Below are 22868 nucleotides of genomic sequence, written 5' to 3'. Positions count from 1 at the left end.
TAATACTATGTAAAATAGTGATCCACATAAAGTACATTGTACAGCAGAGCGGTACCCACTTAACCATGTTTTTTTTTTGTAGCTATATTTTTGTGTACCTTTTAAAAATTAAAATACATATTTTGCAATATTTTATTCCATACAAATCCTTGCCCTTGACTAATTATATATAAAATAAAATTATAATATATTTTCCTAATAAATTGTATTTATTATTGGTGTATAATATTATTCATATTATTATATTATAATACAATAAATAAATTTTATTATGCTCTATAGATACCAGAAACAGTAAAGAGTGTAGCACAACTAAAAATTTTCTAAGAAGTATTTTTTAATATGTATTAATAGTAAATAAAATCTACCACTAAGTGATAATTTATATGAATAATCAAATATGGCTCAGGGCTCAGGGCCTCTAACAGGGAGGGATGCAGGAATGCATCAATGCTACATAGTATAATATGTTAATAATATACTGCTAGTAAATACCAAGTATAATACAATATATTTATATATCTATAATTTGTAATACAATTATTAAGTTTATAAGATTATAGTAACCTACTCAATAGCATAATAAAAAAAATGAAACTTTATAGGAATAAAATGGTATTCATAATAAATATTCTACTAAAATTAATGATGAAAGGTCTTATTGAATAAAATATTGGTAATTTAAAACATAAGGCAAGTGGTAACTTTTTAAACAACAAGAAACATTTGTTGTTGTCATTTGTTTTATAAAACAAAATAGTCTCTATAATAGATAATCATGATGATGTATGATTCTTAGAAGGACATAAAGCTAAAGTTACACATTGGTTATTTATAATTGAACTATATTTAATTATTTAAATTGTTTGATGAGTAGTTTATAAAATTGTAATATTTGAAAGTGAACTATCTTTAAAGCTTTCTCTCTGCTCCATTACTACCTATTTTTTTTATAAATGATTATTTAAAAATTAAGAAGTTATATTTCAATAATGAGGGTAACATAAAATATTTAATATTACATTTATCTTTGAAAATTTTTAAAATCATTTTCAGAGCACCTAAAAATAATTTTTTCTGAAATGCTCCTCTTTCTTCCTTTTAGAGTTCAAATTTGTAAACAACTTTAACGTAGGTATAAACTTTTTTTTTATCTTAAATATTGACATATTGATAATAAGTAAAATTTTTGATTTTTGAATAATATTCTATTTATTCTATTTTTTAATTGTTTTACAAAGTTTTATGCAAGTTTTAAAATTTAGAAATGGCGTTGTAAGTACAAAATTTCATGGAAAATAACACAACTCACTAAATAATACAAGTTTAATTTTGTATTAAAGATTTTTATATATTTTTCAGAAATATATTGTGTTTTAAGTATGAAATCAAAAATATGGATAATAATTTAAAAATAAAAAAAATCTATAATAAAATAATTGTATAATATAAAAGTTATTAATATGTATACATATTTTTTCAAAAATAAATAATGTCTACTGTCTAGTAATTAAACGTATTAGTTGATAGTTGATAATAATTAAAAGTCCTTAAAGCTACTATAATTCAGATACTACAAACTTATTATATTAATCTAAATACAAAAATATAATTTGAGTTGTATAAAAGAAGAATAAATAATTTCTTAATCAAATAATAATTTCTTGACATATAAATATTGACTAGAATACAAATGTGTGAAATTGAGTGTTTTATAATTATTAATAATTTAATTTATAAAAACATATTAATTATGTGAAGGACTTAATATTGGTTGGCAAGCTAAAAGCATTCTCTGTCGTGCTCTTTTGAAACTAGCCATTACATTGTTGACACTTTTTACTAATGCTTGAGAAGATACGATGTCACTAGTATTAATATTATTAGTATTTTCAATGCTTTTACAACGCTGCATTAGATTAGTCAGTGTAATATTCAGTATACCTCTATGTTCAGTTTCCATTCCAAATTTACTTAACAACTTTTCCTACAACATACATAAATATCAAGTGAAAAAAAGTCAAAAGGACATAAAAAATATATTATTCAATATTATAATTTACATTGAAATTTGTTGGAACACCTATATAATTAGGTTCAGCTAACTTTACTGTTCCACCAATGAAATATCTACGCAAATTATCAACACAATTTCTAGATTTTGGTAACCACGCCTCTAATTTAATATTGTTTCTATAAGACATTGGAGTAGAGAATTTTGGAATTTGACATGATGCATATCCTTCAACTCGTTCCTTGTTCCATGAATCCATTGAATATATAATAAACGTTATAAATGCGGAGTTAATAGGTTGATCTAAAGTATAAAATAAATAGAATATACATTAATATTTAATAAGATATACAATATTCACCTTTAGGCTGATCAATTTCTTTTGGTAATATAATAGTAACATTGAATAAATATGAAAATATAGATGTCATATTGTTATTTCGTCGACACGTATGAGTAGTTCCACTGAGTGAATTGGTGTTTGCACATTTCCATCCTATTAAAAATAATTTATAATTTTGAAGTAGATCAATAAAATATATTATTATTAAAAAAAAAAAAAACTAAGTATAAAGACTTTGTTGCATAACTTTATATAAATTAACAATTAAATTAATACTACTAATCCTCAAGTAATATGTAATTTTTAAGTTAAATGATAAAAGTACAACTTTGCTGAGTGAAAATTTACCAGATGGAAGATCAATAAAATAACGAATAAATATATTGTCATATTCAAATCCACTAGCAGAAGTTATTTCACCAAATATTTCCATGGTATCAGTCTCTGGTATATAAAATTCATAGTTATCCAATTTGAGTAAATGAAACTATAACAAATAAAATGTAAACAATATTTGTTTGTAGTTTTAAAAATATATATTTAATAATAATTTACATTAACAGTATCAGTTATCAATTCTAGGGATTCGTTTGATAGATTTTCTATCCAAAATCGGTATTCAAAACATGAATCTTTCACTGTACTGATTGGAAGTATATATCCTGAACAGTTGCTAGTAGTAAAATCAGGAAATATTGTCATAATATGGCTATTTGGATTCCAATACAATGATGCTAGCACAAGATTATTTTCTTCATTTTCTGTACTAAAATAATTAAAAACAAATATATAACTCTACAATTATTAGATAACAAAAATAAAATAATTGAAATATAAGATTAAATAGACTAATCCTAGATTGGAAGAAGTATTGACTTTCCCTATTTATTTGACCTACACAGGAATATTTAGATAATATATACTATTGTACTATTTCTAATATACCGATTAATTTAGTTAGATCTACTCTCGATAGACTTTTCCACACTTATTATTTTATCTTTCTTAATCCTAAACATCATAAACAAATCTGGAAAATTCAATCTCATTAAATAGACCTTACAACAATCTCAAATCTCTTTTAAGAGTTTATATTGCTTTACTAGATCACTATTAATATGTTAAAAATAAAACATGACAAAATTCTTGTTGTGTACGTATAAGATAGATAGAATACCACCGTTGCTAATCTTCTTAAATATTTTTTTACCATGTAACATGTGAATTATTCATTGAACATTTTATATTATTATTTACATAATTATTATACCCATAATTTCCAAGATCAAGAAGAACATGCATTATTTGATTGAAATTTGGTAATCTATTTTGCAATTTTGAAATGTCAGATGGTGAATTATCAATAACGTTTTTAGTAAAAAAATATGCATTTTTTTTATGATCTTTCATTAAGCCCATTTTCTTAAATGATTCAGTGAGTGTATTCTCATGACACATAACATCATGTAGAATTGTGCGACCATTCTAAAATTATAAAAGTTTGAATCATTAATTTTCTATGGCCATTTTATTTTAAAACTTTTAACCTTACATATTGTTGATTAAATTTGGTTATCAAATGGCTATCTAAAAGTTTTCCTTCAATTGATGATGACGTTTCTTCTAAATCATTTTGATCTTGAGGTTCATCTAATGTTTTTTCCATCCAATGAAATACTTTTTCTATTCTTTTTGTATACTTTTTTTCAATTTCAGTATTTTTGTGGTGAAATGAAGTACGAGATATTTCTAAACATATTCTGAATAAAACATAGGTAAGTGTTAATGGTATTTCACTAACCTAATATAGTTTAAAAAAATCTTAAATATAAATTAAATTATATTTAGATTTTTCAATGTTGATTGGATAGTATAAGAATTATACTATAATTATATTTGAACCTATATAACTAAATTACCTGAATTTAAAATGCTCTACTGAGCCTTCACATCTATAGCTACCTACATCATAATCTATATCATCTTTATTGGACATTTTTTTTTCAAATTAAGTCTTAAAGAAATCAGTTTTCTGGGATTATAAAATACATTTGTATAGTGAATCAATACACTGGTAATATTTTCGATTTTCAATTTCAATAGTCGATATTCTTCACTGTGTGTTTTTACATGATTTTAAGTTTTTAAAGTTTAAATTGAATATAATATTCACTATACAGAATTGATAATATCATATATTAAATTATTTTACCAAAGAGTAGTACTAGGCACAAGGCCGTAAAAGTTCAAAATAGAAATTTTAAATATTTATTATTTTAAACTGTTAATTAATGTCCAATAATAACATTATTAATTAAGTTGATTGATTGTTTACCATAAATATTATTTATTAAACACTATGATTTATGATAAGTTATTATCATAGATAATATTTATTATCTATGGGTCATTTCAATGTTGTTTACAAGTTTACAATATTAATAATCAATAATAGCTGTATGTAGAACCGTGTTTACAAGTTAAATTTTAACTGTGGTATATGGTAACGGTAACAACCACACTACATTTAGTATTGAACATTTATAAACTCTTTGATATAAACATTATACAACGTTATTAACGTACAGCGCATGCGCTTTAACGTTTAATTCTGTGTACTTGAAAGGACGCTTGTTCGACGATCGTCTACACTCCGCCATCTTGTTACTTTTTATTTGTTATTACATATATGCGTCGTGTGTGTTTTTATGCCGATTGAAAATTTTTTAATTAATTTGCGTCTTGTACGTTTGAGTTATATTATTCGTGATTTGTTTTATTATACATAGGCATTTTTAAAGGTTTGTTTCAAATATTTTATGGATTTATCTTTTTGAATATTTGTCGTACTTATGTGCCATGTGTTTTATAACGATTAGTTAGGCACACCATCTGTATCGATACCTCCAGTTATAGTTTTATTTACGTATTTCACATTTAAATAATTCACTTGTATTGTAAATACCTCATGTCCATGTTTAACTAAGACGTCCTTTACTTATTTTCTATACAATAGATGCTTTTGTTCTGTTTCATACAGTTTTAAGATATCTGTACACACGAGTGTTGTACATCCTTTAACTAACATATTAAATTATAATTTTGAATTTTACCACACCTTTGCATATTGTTTGTCAAGTAGGTATACATTTCATTTTTATAAGTAGTTTATTTATTGAAATGTTTGTATTAAATGGTAGGTACAAGTTTTCTGTTATTATTTCAAATGACTTGCTTTTTATCACTTATTGAAGGATTTAACTCCATTAAAGCACAAAGACTAATCGCTCTGACTGGTAACATATTATTAATTTTTCCTTGGTTTTTAGAAAATTTAGCTGAATTAAAAAAAAAATAATTATAAGGATAAATCTGTTTTTAGATTCCAAACTCAATTTCAATATTTTATTTTCTATTAAGAGGAAAGTAGGTATCAAGATATTATTATTATTTTTTTTTAATCAAAGTGAAGTTTAACCTATTGTAAACTGCTATTGCTGATTAACTTATAGGTCGAGAGGTGGAGTTACTTATTATTCATATTAATTTTTATTTACTATGGTTCGTCTTGTATAACACTACTATTTATTTCATAATTTCATATGGTTATTCTGTTGGTGTGACTTAGATGAACCTACTTTTTGTATTTAATTTTGATATTCTAATTTAGTAACAATATGGTTAATTATTTTCTTTGCCTATTTCTTATTTTTAAAGCGATTTAAATTTTAGTATATTATGTTTTAAAGACTTAATTAAAGTCTGCGATGACACCTTTAAATATTTTCTAATAATTAAATGAAATATTTATATGTCATACTGCTTTTGACAGGGTAATTATAAATTAAAGTGCATTTTATGTTTTTTTGATAAAATTTAACCCTTAATTTAATTTTATATTGTCTTTTATTATAATATTTAAGTATTGAATTAAGAATATACAACATTAAAAACTTTATAAGTACATTTATCAAGTCTTACATTTCTGAATAAATAAATCTTCCCTTAAAACTGTAAACTTATAATTCATTTAGAAAATACAATAAATATACATCAACATTAATTTCTTCTTTTAAATTAAGTAATTACTGTCTTAAAATAGTTTTGGTACTTTGTAACTTGGTCCAGACGTATGATTTTAGTGGTATTAATTTGTAGTTATATCAAAACTATTCATCTTAGTATTTAAAAAAATTTTGATTATAGTGGTAGTATTCACCTATAAGTAAGGTTATGTAATAAATATTTAAATACATTATGTTTATTTGGTGGTTGTTAACAGATACTAGGTAATCCAGTTCAACTTTAGAAGTCCTATCAAAGCATTTGGTGACTAACTTAAAGAGATCAAAATGAGTAATGGCACTAGGGTGTTTGTCGGTGGCTTGTCTCATCGTGTTCGCGAGAGGGATCTCGAGAGATTTTTCCAAAAAATTGGCAGAGTCAAGGATATTGCTATGAAGAATGGATATGCCTTTGTGGTAAGTATATATTTTAAAAAGATAAATGTCCACTATTGTAATTCGTACATTTGTCTTTTTATAATCGTGTTAAATACATTTTTAGGAATTTGATGACTATCGTGATGCTGATGATGCAGTATATGAATTAAATGGACGCGAACTCAATGGGGAAAGGTATACTTCTTTAATTAATACATTTTATCTTTGTAATCTTAAACATTGATCTAAATTACATATTATATAAATATTAATAAATTTATTGGGTTGCAAAAATTTAATGAGTCAATTATTAACAATCAATGTATTTTATTTAGAGTTTCTGTTGAACGAGCGCGTGGAACACCAAGAGGTAGTGATGTTTGGCGTGGATCAGGACGTGGTGGTGATTTACCACCACCTCCACCAAGGCGACCTCGTCGTGATGCTAGGTATTTATAAATATTTCAATTAAATATTAGAGTAATCATTAGGACCTTATGATAAAAAAACCTTACTCATCTGGTGAGTATAAGATACTACCTTGGACCTACTCTATACTGAATTCAATCATAAGCCAACCAAATTCAAGTGTTGAATTTAACAATTTCAAACTGTTATTCAGTATTGATGTTGTTGATTCTATATTATAATATAATATATTCAATAATTTAATAGTCTATAATAATAATTGTTATGTTGTTGATTAATGAATTGAATTGTATTATGTTAAGGGATGACAGAAATGATAGGTATGGACCACCAACAAGAACAAACTATAGATTAATTGTTGAAAATTTGTCAAGTCGTGTCAGCTGGCAGGTAAGAAATAATTTAGATGTTAATGTGTATTATTTAATTACTATATTATTACATTTGTTTCACTTAGTTATTTTAAAATAATTTTTTGTTTTGCCATTTGTTAATTTTGAGATTTATTTAAATGTCTTCTGAACTTTTTTTTCACATATGGTTTGTTTTTGTGAGGTGCTGATAAACATTCAATCAATAATATTATCTGAGGAAAGAGCCTGCAATTCTATTAAGGTTTAACAACATAGTAATAAATTGCTCTGCTATCTAAAAGAAATCATAAAATTATTTTGCCGTTCACTTTATTACCCAATCATAACTAAAACAATAATTAATACTAGTAATTAATTATGTATACTAATATTTATTTTTAGTATTATAAAGTGGATGGTGGTCTAAGTCTGTTTTGAGAAAACAACTTACTTGTAATCATAATAAATAAAAAAAAAAATACAAAATATAAAATACAAAAAAAAAAAAAAATGAAAAAAAATGTAATATTATTTTTCTAAAGAGCCACCACAATGTGTTGGGTTCGATCGATGTCCATACCAATGACATTAAACGCTTGATCGTTGGCCGATAACATAAGAGTGGCACTATGAGGCACATAGGCCAATACCACAAAAGATCACAGTTCGATATCACACATTCCATTCCGGGCCTAGGATGATCGGCCTAACCACAAAAGGTGTTCCCAACCATACAAGCCGATCAGCTGCCCAATTTGGTTAACCCCCCATTCATGTCGCCCCACACATGGTCCGAGACCGAGTCGCTTTTCAATACCATTCCATGTGTTTAAGAGGTATGTATTTAAATAATAACATAAACAATGTTTGGTATTTGTTAGGATTTTAAAATTTTTAAACAATATTATTTTGAAAATATAAAAACAAATTAATAACAAGTTAAGGATCTAGAAGATGCAGTATTGAAAAAAGCAATTTTGTATCAGTCATCAAAACAACAAGGCCACACGATCATCAAAAGCACTAAAATCAAAATCAACGTAACCCATTATGTGTAAAATATCTTCAGTTCACTAACAGCAAATGAGCACTTCCCATCATTTATTCATTTTCAAGTGAAGTCTTCCGAAAAAATTCCCATTTTAAAATCGATAAATTGTACTTGGCGTAGAATTATTAATTTAGTAATAAGGATTAAATTTATGTGTATAAATGTATATTTATAAATACTCAGTCTTCGACATTTGCTTATTCTTTTTAATTTGTTTGGATAAATAGGATTTAAAGGACTTCATGCGCCAAGCTGGGGAAGTTACTTATGCTGATGCGCATAAACAACGCAAAAATGAAGGGTAAATTTTTGAATAAAAGTAAACATTTTTGTATGTATGTTAATATTTATTTATGTAGTGTTGTTGAATTTGCATCCTATTCGGATCTCAAAACTGCACTGGATAAGTTGGATGATACAGAATTGAATGGACGTCGCATAAGACTCCTAGAAGATAGAAGTAGTAGTCGTGGTCGTGGTGGAGGCAGACGCAGTCGTAGTCCTTCAAGTTCTCGTTCGCGTTCAAGTTCCAGGTCTCGTTCACGTCGGCGTGTACGCTCTCGTTCAAGGTTGTTGAATGTTTGAATTAACAATATTTTAGAAATATTTTTTATTTACATTAATTACTTTTACTTTAGAAGTAGATCACGAAGCCATTCCAAGTCAAAGTCTGTGTCTCGTTCGAAATCTCCTTACAAGTATGTATATTTATAGTTATTAAAAAATAATTTCTTTAATTTTTTTTAATTATTAGATATTAATTTAATTTTAATTTACTCATTTGGTTTTGAAAAAGTTATGTTTAAATATGATTTTTTATAACATAGAACTTTGAATGAATTTTAAATTATATACTTATATTTGATGTTATGTTTAGATCGCCAGCTCATTCCAAATCACGTTCCCGTTCAGGATCTATTGATAAAAAGAGGTCTCAATCACGTTCACAATCAATATCAAATAAACGTATAAAGTAAGTATTATTACACATTAAACACTTGTGTAACGTAATGTACTTTATTTTGTTATTTATTCTTTTTTGGATGAATGAGATAAGAAAGAAAGAAATTTGAATAAAATGTTTATCTCATATACTCCACCGATAAAATATAATACTTATTTTAAATATTAAATACAATTTAACATATTAAGGGCCGTTCTTACAATGTCCGGTTATGGCCGGGGCTACACATGGCAGTTGAACTGCTTAAAAAATTCAAACTTTTTGATTTTAAATGCAGCAACCGCCTGATACGTGATTTAACCGTGTCATGTCGCGATTCGACCGCTGCGACTCAACCGCTATTTGTGGCCCCGGCCTAAGACTAGTCAGTAGAATTCTATCGGTTAACTCATGATAAATTCTTCCGGTTGGCGTTATCAAGCACTAACCGAACATTGTAAGAACGGTTCTAAGCAATGTTTAGTATAATGTGTTATTTTATAATACATAATTCATTGAAAACAATACTAATGTATTGTAACATTTCAAAAACAATAGTTACTTTTCTATTATATTATACTTATTAATATTTATTTTAAGAATTTAAATTGATATCCAAGAATTTTGATTTAATTTTTTTATAAATGCAATATTGATTCATTTGTGTAACTGTACTTAAAATTTATTTTTATTCTAGGCGCGATTCACGTTCACCCGATGAAAAATCACGCTCGCCGTCTAGAGAGAAAAATGGTGATGCCAGTCCTCAGTCAGGAGACGATTAGAGATACATATTGAACCCTCTAATGATTTTTTTTTATATATAACAATTCAATCTTTTTCTATCCAGTTAACTTAATGTACACTTAATCTAACCATTTGACTAGGTCATATTTACGTTCAATGCCGTAGAGATAAACTGATTATCGATTTTACAGAACATTTTGTATTGTAAAACTTAAGATTACATTTGAAGAAATATTCATGAATGTTGTGTTTGACAAAAAAACTATGTTCATTTGCTAAAAAATGAATCGAAAATTGTATGGTATTCTTTTTTTCTTCTGTATAAGTTTTAAAGTAATCACTTATTTTATTTGTATGTGTGTAAGATGATTATATACTTATATTTAAGACAATATGTGTTCTTTACTGATTAATTATTGGAATTCCCTTCCATTATACTGATAAGATTATACATTTTATTGATCTACCTTCCTACCTGTTCATCAATAATTATTCCTCGAGGTGGGGTCAGTTTCAAAACTTGTTTTTAATGAATACGCAGAAGTTATAAACCAGTTATTGAGTTAATGAGTGTATGACAAGGTTCATCTTGTTGAGTATTTACGAAATACACATTGCTTATTTCATTCAGTTGAACTTATGCATATTTACGAGTGTTTTAATATTTTGAATTTATAAAAATCTTTGGATACAATGAAAGGCAAGTTCATAACATTAACTCAAAATAACTCATTCAATTTTTAAGTCCTATCTTTTATTTTTGATTTTAGATTTTTTTTTTTTTATTGTTTGTTTGGTCATGTCAGTAGTAGTACTTGCTGCTACTACTAGATCTCAAACTAATGCTAATGCAAAAGACAAATTATTGACTCAAAAAGTGTCAGATAACAATGTACCAGATTTCCATGCTTTTAATTGGAGATTATGCAAAGTACTGCAACATATAAGTAATTTTCACGATAATCAAATTAATTTTTTTAATCATTAGGCTTTGCATGATGTTGAGAAGAATAATGCAGTTGTATCTTCTATAAGCGTTAAGTTGGTGCTGTTGATGTTGTATGAAGGAGCTCTAGGGAATACAGCTAAACAAATAGAACAAGTTGTTGGAATAATTGGTCGTAAACAAAGCATAAGAGAACGGTATTCTCAAAAATTGCAATCATTACAAGTAAATTATTAATTTATCATGATACAACTTAATATAATTTAAGGTTTTAAATGTACAAATAGCTCAATTTTTTGCTTGGAGATCATGACATATCATTAACCACCTAAGACATTTTTTGAAAAAATTGATGTTTTTTAATGTATTGTACGTAAATACTAGATTATACTATCTAAGTACTATTAAAACAATTTAACAATTGCTATATGGTGACAGCAATGGGGGATTTGAAAACAATTTCTGTTCATCTAGTTTTGAGATTGATTTGGTTAGTAAATACTAAATGCTAACAGTAGTTAATACTACTTACAATATTCTATTTAAGGGGATGTCTCGTCCGCATCTGTTATCTCTATCTTACAATATCGCTAATTTAGTAAGTTGTGCAGCTCTTATTTGCTTGGTTAGTTTTAAGAGGACGTTATACCTGCATGTGATGTCTATCTTATTTACATACATTAATACATCATAGCAAATTTGCGTTCATCAGAACACATTTGGGATGTTGGTTTTAATATTTGAGAAAATTTACCTATTATCAAATTTAAAGGTTGAATATTATCTTTTTTTTTTTCTGTTTGAACCGACGACCGGGAGGGAACCGCTTTCGCATTACTTCCTCCCAGGTAGAATATTATCTAGAAAATATACGCTTATGATAAATAATAATAGAACAATTTATTCTAATATTAAAGCTAACATCACAATATGTGTTTTGCTGAACACAAATTTGCTATGATGTACGTTAGTAAGACAGAGACAACATATGCGCGGGTGTAACGTCCTCTTAATACGAAAATGAATTTACGTATTATAAAACTCATACTCATATTATTAAAATCAATAAAGCTAAATGAGAAGTGAGAACTACAGCCTGTATTTTTTTATATTACACATTTGTAAGTTGTGAGATGGAAACGACACACGTGAATGAGACTCACTTAAGAATTTTAAATTGCCTCTTTTTATTTATAGACATATAACAATATTTAGACGGAGATAATTAATTATTTTTTTATGTGCTAGCTGTTAGGATTGAAGATAAATTTATTAATATTCGTACTACGGGATTTATTAAGAATATTTTATATAAGTATTTTGACATCAGCATTATGTTATTACTGACGTCTAAACTACAATTTTTGAAAATGTGTAATCCTATTTTTAAAATTTTAATATTTTTAAGATTAGCAAATTACAAGGTTAATAATGCCAGGGTTATAAAAGTTTGTGTTTTAAACAATGAAAAAAACCTGTTTTAATCATGGCATAAACCTGTTCTAAGCTAACACCATTATTAACTCTTGTTCTTATAATAATTTAAATATTGGACAAATTAATTATCGCAATTTGTTCCTTAACATTAGTATCAGACATCAGTACTTTATGACTTGTGTTTACAATATAATTTTTTGTAAAAAATATTATTGGTACCTTCATTTCATAAAATAAACACTGACCAATTATATAAATATATAATAATTGTAATATTATAGACATTCTTAGGTATTTAATTTATACTTTTGGAGAATAGTTTTATATACAATAATATTATATTATCTTGATTCTTGGTATATTTTTAATGAAACATAAAATGATTATAACTTTATAAAATATAATAACTACCTGTTAAATCTTTTGTAGTATCTGCACCATTTGGTGAACTTAGCAAATATTTGCACGATAATTTTCTGTGAATTAAGTTTAGTAGGTATTTCAGTAGCTATTTATGGTTGTAAATCATAGGTAAATAAAAACAATAAATTATTATTTGCCACTTACATCAATATAGGTACCTATATCATTCTATTGCGTACCTATGTGGCTATGTACATTTTTAATTTTATCTTAAGGCTTTAAGTAAGAACTTTATCGATTGATTTAAATTTAAAATGAAACTATTGAATTAATTTGTTACTGTCGTAAAATCATTGTTTGTAAATATTTTAATAGATGCACTGTGATTGAGTAATAGAGCAAAACTTTATTTTTGCAGAGAGGTTAGGTTATGCCCTTAAACTAAAAATAATATAATATCTTAACAATATATTATCAATTTTTTTCCTGCAATGTTTTAAAATTTTAAGCTAGATAGGTACACCCTTAAGAGGACGCATCAGCCGTATGTCTTGTCTCTGTCTTACAAGTTCGTAACATGGCAAATTTACGCTCAGCAGATCACGTTTAGCTTCGTTAGTTTAAAATTTGGAGTGAATAGACTTTTTATGAAACTTTATGGTAAGATAATTATCTGTGTTTGACGACTGTATGTTATTTATGATAGTTCAATTTTTCAGCGAGTTATGCTATATAAGTTAAGCTATATATTATTGCGTAAATTAAAAATGCTTATAACTTGCTTGAAAACTGAATAATCCTAAAAACCCAACATACAAATACATATGTTTTCACCATTAAGTTTCATAGTAAGTTTATTTATTCCAATTTCTAAACTAGATTAGCTAAAATAGATCTGCTGAGCGTAAATTTGCTATGTTACGCACTTGTAAGACAAAGACAATACACGCGGATGTTGCGTCCTCTTTAAAATATATATTGATGAAGATTTTTGTCATTTATACTTAACATAAAATAGTAATATATTATTAAAAAAGGTACCTAATTTATCTTTGAATTAAAATGTAAATTTGTGATACTCAAAAATATGATCGTTGTAGCATATTCTCATAATTTTTTTTTTAAACACTAAAGTACTTACTATTTTTTCGTTTTAGTTCAATCATTTTGATACAAATTCTATAAGATATTATAAATTGTTGGTAGTCAAAAAATGATTCTGAAAAATATTGGATTAAAAAATGTCTACCTATGTAATTTTTTGATGTTTCTCTGTAGTTTATTTTTAATTTAGAGAAAAGAGAAAAATCATTGGAAATATTGAATTATAATGTTTATACAAAGTACCATATTAAAATTTTTGTTATTGTAATACTTTATGGTTTAGACTAGTGGTTCCCAACCCTTATGACACTATGGACCACTTAAAAAACTTTCTATGTCATGGATCATTTTCAATTTTAGACCTGATTTTATTTTTTCTCATAATCAAGAATGTATTTTTTCATACATTTTAGAATTTAGATTAAAATTAAATAAATAACAGTGAAATTTATTATAGCTGGCATATAATAATGTTTATTATTTTTCAAGTATAAGTAAAAGTTTTATACCTATTTATTAACAATTTTAAACAAATAACTATTATAAAAAAATGTATATCATATTATTATTTTTATCAAAAGGAAATTAAAATTATAGAAATATGTTAATGTGATTTTTGGGCTTGCATTTCCTTTATCTAAGATATATTTTTAAATTGTATAGGTATGGTTTGCGGATCATAGGTTGGGAACTTCTAGTTTACAATCTAATTAAATACTGAATAAGATGAGAATGATACGAGATGTTTTGAATGGTAGGATGTGGGATCAGATTTCTATGGATCATAAATTTTTTGGAATAATTCTTATAAGACCATCAAATACATTCGACAAAATGTGTTAGGTTAGGTTAGGTTAGAAATCTTAAATTAAAATAGTTGTTAAGTTCAAATTTTTGATTTTTAGAAAGCTTAAAAATGTAATACTATAGTAGGTAATTGATATTAGTATAGAATATAATAAAATTAATTTATATTAATCCTTAATAGTCAGTATAAATAAGTATAATAAATAAATAATAATTGCTGTTTTGTAAAAAAAAATACTTACTCATAAATAATAATTTATTTTAAAATGTAGGTATAAAAGTATACAGGTATATTATGTTTTGTGTAATGTAATTTAAATAGAATATTTTTTAAAAATCGTTTTAATTTAGTTAACATTTCTAGAGTCTCGATATATTTATGCACCTCTTGTAAAACATTTACAAGTTAATAATACACTTAAAGAAATTAAAAAAATTACTTATAAATTAATAATTATAAAAATAATAAGAATTGTTAATTAAATCAGTTTACTTTTCACTTATATTTATCATGTTTAGACAATAATAGTAAAAAAAAAGAGTTTCGAGTAAAATGACAACATTACTGTTTTATAACTTATGTTCCTTTTTACTTTTTATTGATTTATATAATTGTTTTGTTTAAAATTTTAATGTTGTACTTAGAGTCATGGCGAAGATGATTATGAACTAGATATTGGTACTAAATTGTTTATGGATGTATCGGTTCAACCAAAATCTGATTTTATAGAAACTATATCTAGATGGTATAACTCAACTTTTGAGTTGGTTGATTTTAGTAAACCTGGAAATGCTGTAAACTCAATAAATCGGTGGGCAGAAAACCTTACTCATGGGCGTATTCAGCAACTAATATCTGAAGGTTTTTATTTAAATATAATAAGATAAATTTTGTATGAGATTTAATATCAAAATTAAAATATTATGTTTGTTATAGCCGAAACTAAAGAAAGTACTGTTCTTCTTTTATTGAATGCTATATATTTTAAAGGATATTGGACAATTCCATTCGATAAAGATCTTACCAAAATAGGTACTTTTTATTTAAATTCAAAAACTACTGTTGATGTTCCATTGATGACTACTTACAACTATTTTAAATTATCTACCATTGAATCACTTAACGCTCGATTAATAAGTTTGCCGTATCAGGTAAAATATGATTATTAACATTTTAATAGTAATAATTTATTTAACAATATTTTTTTAGGGAAACAAATTTGTTATGTATATAATATTGCCAGATGTAATTGATGGTTTAGATAATTTAATTAATAGAATTAATCCATCATTGCTAGGAGATTCAATAAAAAATATGAAGATGTTTTCTACAAAAGTTGTGTTACCAAAATTTAATTTTGAATACACATCAATTCTTGGACCATTATTACAAAAGGTTTGATTTTTTTTGTAAAACAGTTTATTTTTTTATTCTAATTCCTGTGTTTATAAAAGCTAAGATAATTGAAGGACCTGTATAATAATCAAATTTAAATAATTATGTTTTATATTTATTTATATACTAGAAATTTAGTAACGTTCATAGTAGTAATGTAAACTTAAGTAAATTATTTATTTGTTCTAATTAATAGTTAGGTATTACCGATATGTTTGGACCAAACGCGAATTTAACAAATTTAGGGAATGATGGCCTATTTGGCAGTCTTATTGTGTCCAATATACTTCAAAAAGCTGGACTCGAAGTAAATGAACAAGGAAGTACTGCTCATGCTGCTACTGGTTTGTTTTAATTAATTTTTATTAACATAATTATGTGTATAAAGGAATAATTAAAATATTTTTAACTTTATTATAGAAGTTGATTTAGATCACCGTTTTGGGGTATCCATCGAAGCTTATTTTGAAGTCAATAGACCATTTTTATTCATGATAGAAGATATTACCATGGATACTATAGTATTTGTTGGACAAGTTATGAATCCACTTTCACAAGGTGTACCTGTAGTCTCTATTCCAATTGTTAACACTCCAACTCCAATAAAATGTAATATTATAATTTTAAATAATAAAAATGATAAATAAAAATTGTTTTACTTATTTAGAAGAGATTGAACCCCATAATAATATTTTGATTGTAAAATTAAGTATTAAAATAAATCAAAATTATAAAAATCATTATTTTAAAAGCCTATGCTAGTAGCAAATATTATTTTTTATTAAATGAATTTTACACAACTACCACTAGATTTAAAAATGTGTTCTACATAATAATATATATTATATATGAATAATAAAATATATTATATATTACAGCTGTGGGTGATATTGAATTGAAAATGAATTCTGAACAAAATGTTGACTTCCAGCGATTTAGTTATTTTGATAGAGAACTATTTCAAGTAAGATTTTTTTATGAGAATATTTAATTATTTAGAACTATGTTTATATAAATATAATTCAGTCTGTATTTTCAATAAGTTGTAATTGTAATTACTAATTATAAGTGTTTTTATTGTTTTTTATTTTCATAGGAACTTAGCTCTAACCAACCAGACTCAAATTTTGTAATTTCTCCAGCTAGTATTAAAAGCATGTTAACATTATTATCGGAAGGTGCTCGCGGTGATACTTTGAATCAATTAAATAGTGTTTTACGTTTACCAACTGACCAATCAACATTTCATAATGTATTACGTATAAATCAATTATCTATGGAGAGTAATATAATTGATTTAGTAGTTGTCAACAACATATTTGTCAAGAATAAGAATAGTATATCTAATTATTTCAAAGATACTGCAGAAGATTTATACTCTGCTAATATAACCGAAATTAATCTTCTTAATATTGAAGCATCAATTAAAATGATCAATAAACAAATTTCTGATGCTACACGAGGACTTGTAAACAGTGTAATTTCTAAAGGTGTGTGTTTTTATGTTTTACATTTTAAGTATTTAATCATTCAAACATATGTTTTGCTTTAGTATAATCTATATCTTAAAAATTATATAGTTGTTTCCTAATTATTATAGATTTAATTTATTGTATTTTGAGCAGAACAATTTATTTTACAATGTGTATTTTTTCATTTATTTCTGTGTCTGAAGCTTAGATACAAATATGTGGCCTAGGCTAGACTAGACTTGGTTTGACCTCCTCTCTAAATATATATATATATATTGAATAATAAGTCATAAAGTTGTTTTTTCCAATTGACCATAACTTTTCTCAAATTTAGCAAATGTTAAGATATAATGTACCATTTAAGAAGTGCCTAATTGACAAAACAAACTTATTTTTTCAAATTTTACCATTTTTACAATACATTTTTAAGATGATTTTGTGTTTATAAATCCAAATAAAAGAAAATATTGTCCTTATATTTATTTAAAAATTAAAAATTCCAATAGTTAGAATTTGAATAAATACATTGTGTGTTTGGTAAATCATAATGAATGTTATTTTAATAAATGAATATTGATGAAAATTTATATTTATTACTAGCCATTTGTAGGTATACCAACATAATAGAAGGGTGTACGTGAAACATTTCCAAAAAGATTAATAATTAGAAAATATAAGGACTACAGTTCTATTCCCTCCTTCCCAAAAAGTTGGTTCTAGTTATATCAGTGGTCTGAAGACACTATTTATTACATCCATTACAATAACCTACTTAACGCTGAGGTTCACTCGAACTGTACACATACTTAAGAGTTAAGAGGAGAGCAATTATTTGATGATTTTATTTTTATTTTTCTATTCTTTGTTTAAATAATATAATAATATAAAAATAATGTTTCAGATGATTTTGATGGAAATACTGAACTTTTGTTAGCAAATGTTCTTTATTTCAAAGGAGATTGGTTAATTGAATTTAATGAAAGTAGTACTAAAAAAGAATGCTTTTACACAAAACCTAATATGTGTATTGACGTTAATATGATGAATTTACAAAATCAAATAAGATATGGATATGTATCAGATATTAATGCTCAAGTTGTTGAACTCCTATATAAGGTATGTAAAAATATATTACTATATAGCAAATATTACTAACAAGTAGTATAGTAGTATATTAATATGTGAAATAACTTTATTTTGAAAATAGGTTACTTTAATATATCTTTGGGAATGAAATTTATAATAGTTTTTATAAACAATATAGATTAAAGTATTTTTTGAAAAAGACAAATCATAAAAATAATAATATGTAATTTTTTATATTTTTTTACTAGGGTGTTTTTTAGAAATTTGTATTCAAGCTCAGGCTAAATTGAATATTGTTATACTTATTAATTTTCATGAACAATTCTAAGTGATACTAATTCTCAACAACTTGACATTATCCTGTTCAATTTTTTTTGAGGTTTAATTTTGTTAAAATATTTATAGGTTTATTGTGAAATAAATAAATAAATCTATAATTACATTCTATCATTGATTATAATCAATGCTTTTACGTACTACAAGTTTGAAAAACAGGTCTTTAACCAACTTATATAAGATGGTTTGTTTAAAAAAGGGTTTAGAATGGTTTTGAAAAGTACTGGGAAATTAAAATTATTAAACAAACTTTATATAATATGGTTATAATTAATTTTAATTACATAAGTATTTACTGTAAACAGGCGCGTAGCTAGGGGGTGTTACAGTTGTAGTAACACCCCCTCTCTTTAGAAATTTTTAGTTACGCGCCTGACTGTAAAGGTAGGTAAATATAAAATTGCTAGATATTTATATTATTAACCTAACCTAACCAGGTATTACTTCATTATGTACATATTTATTTTATAGGATACCAATTTTTGTATGCTTGTATTATTGCCAGATGAAAATACTACATTTTTACAATTATTGAAAGATTTACAACACAATCCTTTTTCTAAAATATTGAATTCACTTTATCAAAGAACTGTCAATTTGTACTTGCCACGGTTCACAGTTAATTACTCGACTAAACTATCATCTGCACTTAAAAAGGTATGAGTATATAGATAGTATTTATGAAGTTGGAACGTTACACAGCAGCAGCATTCATTTGCTCATTTTAAATGTATATTTTACATTCTATGTTGTGCGTTTGTAATATTTATAATTAATTATATTTTTAGATTGGATTAACATCAATGTTTAATAGTAATGCAAATCTGTCATCAATATTTAATCCAGCAAAACAGGTATTTGTGAAGGATGTAACACATAAGGTAACAATGGAAGTTAATGAAAAAGGCTCCAAAGCTAGCGCAGTTACAGGTATCTATATAATATGTATTAAAGTCTTAGATTATATATTTTCCATAAGAGTAAGCTACAAATTAATTTCATACTTAAATGAGTCAGATAAAATTGAGTGCTTTATAATTTAAGTTTCATATTTCAGCGTTATTCGCATGTTTTTGCTATTTTTGACTAAATTGGGCGATTTTTATCAAAATCTCTATTTTATTATCATGATTTGAAAAATTTTGTTTTGGACCCTTATGCAATGCTAATGTATATACCCGCGGTTAAATTATTTTTATATATTTTTATGTGTAATTGACGTCATGAGAAATGATGTTGGTCGTATTATGTGTTATTTTTTTAATTGATATTTGATGCAGCAGCTTTTATAGTAATATCTGCTAAATTACTTTAATACTTGGAAATGATCCACCTTACATAAATAGCACTTGGTCTTCATAAGGTGATTGAAGAGGTATAGAGTGCAATATAAATCCGCTGCTAAAATTATATCTTGTATTATGACATGTTGAACAGTTTCAAGTCGCGTTGATCTTTTCAAATCTATTACCTAACGTCCTAACTCAATAATATATTATGTTTTCCTCCAGAATATTAGTGTTTTATCCCCGGGTACACTGATTAAGTCAATAAATCATATTTATTAACCAGATTTTTGTGCTTATTTAGCTGTTTTTTATACATAAGTTTCAAATTCCGATAATAAATAATTATTTGATATAAAAATTAAAAACATAACTTATATTTTATCGAGGATAAGAATAGATGCTGATATTGATCATCGTGCTATGTCGCCGATACTAATAAACAATTTTAAGCGGTGAGAAAAAGTTTTATGTTTGGATCATATACTATGGTTGGAGCCATACCCAACTTTCCGTGTAAGCAGTTTGATGTACTTAAAAGCGACAATATAGTCCTTAGATGTGACAAGTCCATGTCATCTACACATGTAAATAATATTATACATCTACTTAAGAGAACGCATCATCTATATGTGTCGTCTCTGTCTTATAGCATACGTATATAACCTAGTAAAAACCATTTCACAAGGGCAAGAACCACTAGGACAGTCGACTGTAGTCCAAGTTAAACGACTCAATTTTCATACTATAAAAAATTTAACATTGACTGAGAAATATTGTTTTTAATTTTTAATACCACTAATACGAAAAAAAGTTCTTATCGTTTCAAAATCTATTATTTTTGTGTTTTTTAAACTTTAATAACTTTTTTCGTAGTTCTGATATCGAAAGAATAAAAACAATGTTGCACTTGCATAGTCCAAAATCATCTCTTTCTATTGTGAAAATTTGATTGCTTAATTTGGACTATAGCCTGTGTGGTCCTTGTGCACGTGAATCAACTTTTACTATGTTGTAAAAGGTGACAAGGCATGCGGGTGAAGCGTCTTCTTAAGGAGCATGTTATTAAATAACTTATTAAAAATAACTAATAAGTAATCAGTGCTTCAATTTATCATGATATGGATTTTTATCCATACTATATGTGTTATCGAAGGTTTTTTGTAAACCACCTTAACAGAGTTGACATATTTTTTGTTATAAGTAACTGATTCATTAAAAAAGGTCATTCATTGATATTGTGGGTCACCAAATTTTAAAAAATTTCCAAAATGTGTAGTACAATAAAATTTTTATTATAAAATAAAAAATTTTAAGACATCTTGTGAGACAAGAGGATTGGATCTTTACAAATCGTAGAGCTCTAGTTGAATACTTATTTCTCCAAGAAAAAATTTTAAGTACCCCATTAGTTTAAATATTATTTTATCCTATCATTCCTATATCCATTATCCATGTATTATGTATGTTTTATAGCATGTTGCACTAATATTATATATAGGTGGTTATAATACATAATTTATCAAACGTTAATTTATGTATTTATTTTGCAGTTGTTTCTGTTATACCTCTGAGTAACATACCACAATCACCACCCGTGTCAGTGATTGTAAACCGGCCTTTTATTTTTTACATTTTTAACCGTGCTACTAAAAATATACTATTCAGTGGCCAAATACATAATGTAAATAGTAATATTTTTACTTAATGATTCAAACCTATTGGATGTGACGTGGACAAATCATTATGATGTATGATGTACCCCTTTTTTACCAAATTAACTCGATAACTATCATCTAAAGATAATTGTGACATTATTTTTATAATAATTAATTTCAGTTTTAGTTTTATTCAGAATATAGAATTGTTTTTAATTAATTTGTATCAAAGAAAATAAAAATAATTTATATTAAATGGTGAATGTAGTAATTTCTAGTTCCATTCCAAGTCAAACCACTTGCTGAACAGTGAGTCTTCGATTCTCGTTTAAAAGTCATCGACAGATTTAAAAAACATATTATGAGTAATTATTTTGGTACCTATATATAGGTCAGAATACTTACGCTTATATTAAATACATAGATAGAATGGTAGATTTGAACGAATTATCGATCAATATTTTCAAAATAACTAACTTAATATGTAGGTATGCTGATGGTATACACGCATACCTACATGATGGTTATAATATGCGTGTAAGTTTAGGTAACTACTAGCAACCCGATAAAAAACAAACTTATAGAACTTTATAACAAGTGATGCTCTCTTATTACAAATGGTCAATTGTAAACATATTAACACTTAAAATAATTA

General features: G+C 25.8%; 3 protein-coding genes across 3 annotated transcripts; 2 read left to right on the top strand and 1 right to left on the bottom strand.

Moving 5' to 3' along the window:
- Positions 1 to 1442: 1442 nt before the first annotated feature.
- LOC114123966 (tectonic-like complex member MKS1) lies at positions 1443 to 4704 on the bottom strand. The gene is made up of 8 exons (XM_027987111.2): positions 4277 to 4704; positions 3910 to 4117; positions 3628 to 3842; positions 2913 to 3123; positions 2706 to 2844; positions 2376 to 2510; positions 2064 to 2317; positions 1443 to 1987 (listed from the first exon to the last, which is right to left on the bottom strand). Exons 1-8 carry the CDS (start codon positions 4351 to 4353, stop codon positions 1748 to 1750), a joined length of 1479 nt encoding a protein of 492 aa, XP_027842912.1. The 5' UTR covers positions 4354 to 4704; the 3' UTR covers positions 1443 to 1747.
- A 286-nt stretch (positions 4705 to 4990) lies between these two features.
- On the top strand, positions 4991 to 10714 carry LOC114123942 (serine-arginine protein 55). The gene is made up of 10 exons (XM_027987083.2): positions 4991 to 5158; positions 6640 to 6838; positions 6924 to 6994; positions 7135 to 7248; positions 7531 to 7618; positions 8860 to 8933; positions 8992 to 9201; positions 9271 to 9330; positions 9510 to 9605; positions 10273 to 10714. The coding sequence occupies exons 2-10, from the start codon at positions 6710 to 6712 to the stop codon at positions 10358 to 10360; spliced, it is 930 nt and encodes a 309-aa protein (XP_027842884.1). The 5' UTR covers positions 4991 to 5158; positions 6640 to 6709; the 3' UTR covers positions 10361 to 10714.
- Positions 10715 to 10869: 155 nt separating this feature from the next.
- LOC114123940 (uncharacterized) lies at positions 10870 to 22469 on the top strand. The gene is made up of 14 exons (XM_027987081.2): positions 10870 to 11022; positions 11093 to 11253; positions 11311 to 11493; positions 15625 to 15841; positions 15917 to 16131; positions 16190 to 16375; positions 16572 to 16719; positions 16796 to 16984; positions 17254 to 17339; positions 17472 to 17865; positions 18749 to 18963; positions 19741 to 19926; positions 20058 to 20199; positions 22109 to 22469. The coding sequence occupies exons 1-14, from the start codon at positions 11016 to 11018 to the stop codon at positions 22261 to 22263; spliced, it is 2484 nt and encodes an 827-aa protein (XP_027842882.1). The 5' UTR covers positions 10870 to 11015; the 3' UTR covers positions 22264 to 22469.
- Positions 22470 to 22868: the final 399 nt, after the last annotated feature.

Source organism: Aphis gossypii, chromosome 1, assembly GCF_020184175.1.
Source record: "Aphis gossypii isolate Hap1 chromosome 1, ASM2018417v2, whole genome shotgun sequence".
In the NCBI taxonomy this organism is placed as follows: domain Eukaryota; kingdom Metazoa; phylum Arthropoda; class Insecta; order Hemiptera; family Aphididae; genus Aphis; species Aphis gossypii.
Note: the sequence above shows the minus strand (reverse complement) of the source record. Positions and strands in the feature narration are given on the sequence as shown.

Bases quoted from the DNA above. Each gene is read 5' to 3' on its own strand.
- LOC114123942 (XM_027987083.2), top strand. From the start codon at position 6,710: ATGAGTAATGGCACTAGGGTGTTTGTCGGTGGCTTGTCTCATCGTGTT. The intron at 6,839-6,923 runs GTAAGTATATAT...ATACATTTTTAG, and splicing joins AGAATGGATATGCCTTTGTG to GAATTTGATGACTATCGTGA. The intron at 9,202-9,270 runs GTTGTTGAATGT...CTTTTACTTTAG, and splicing joins CGTGTACGCTCTCGTTCAAG to AAGTAGATCACGAAGCCATT.
- LOC114123966 (XM_027987111.2), bottom strand. From the start codon at position 4,353: ATGTCCAATAAAGATGATATAGATTATGATGTAGGTAGCTATAGATGT. The intron at 2,845-2,912 runs GTAAATTATTAT...TATTTGTTATAG, and splicing joins TGATAACTGATACTGTTAAT to TTTCATTTACTCAAATTGGA. The intron at 2,511-2,705 runs GTAAATTTTCAC...TATTTTTAATAG, and splicing joins TTTTATTGATCTTCCATCTG to GATGGAAATGTGCAAACACC.
- LOC114123940 (XM_027987081.2), top strand. The intron at 15,842-15,916 runs GTTTTTATTTAA...TGTTTGTTATAG, and splicing joins TCAGCAACTAATATCTGAAG to CCGAAACTAAAGAAAGTACT. The intron at 17,340-17,471 runs GTAAGATTTTTT...TTATTTTCATAG, and splicing joins TTGATAGAGAACTATTTCAA to GAACTTAGCTCTAACCAACC.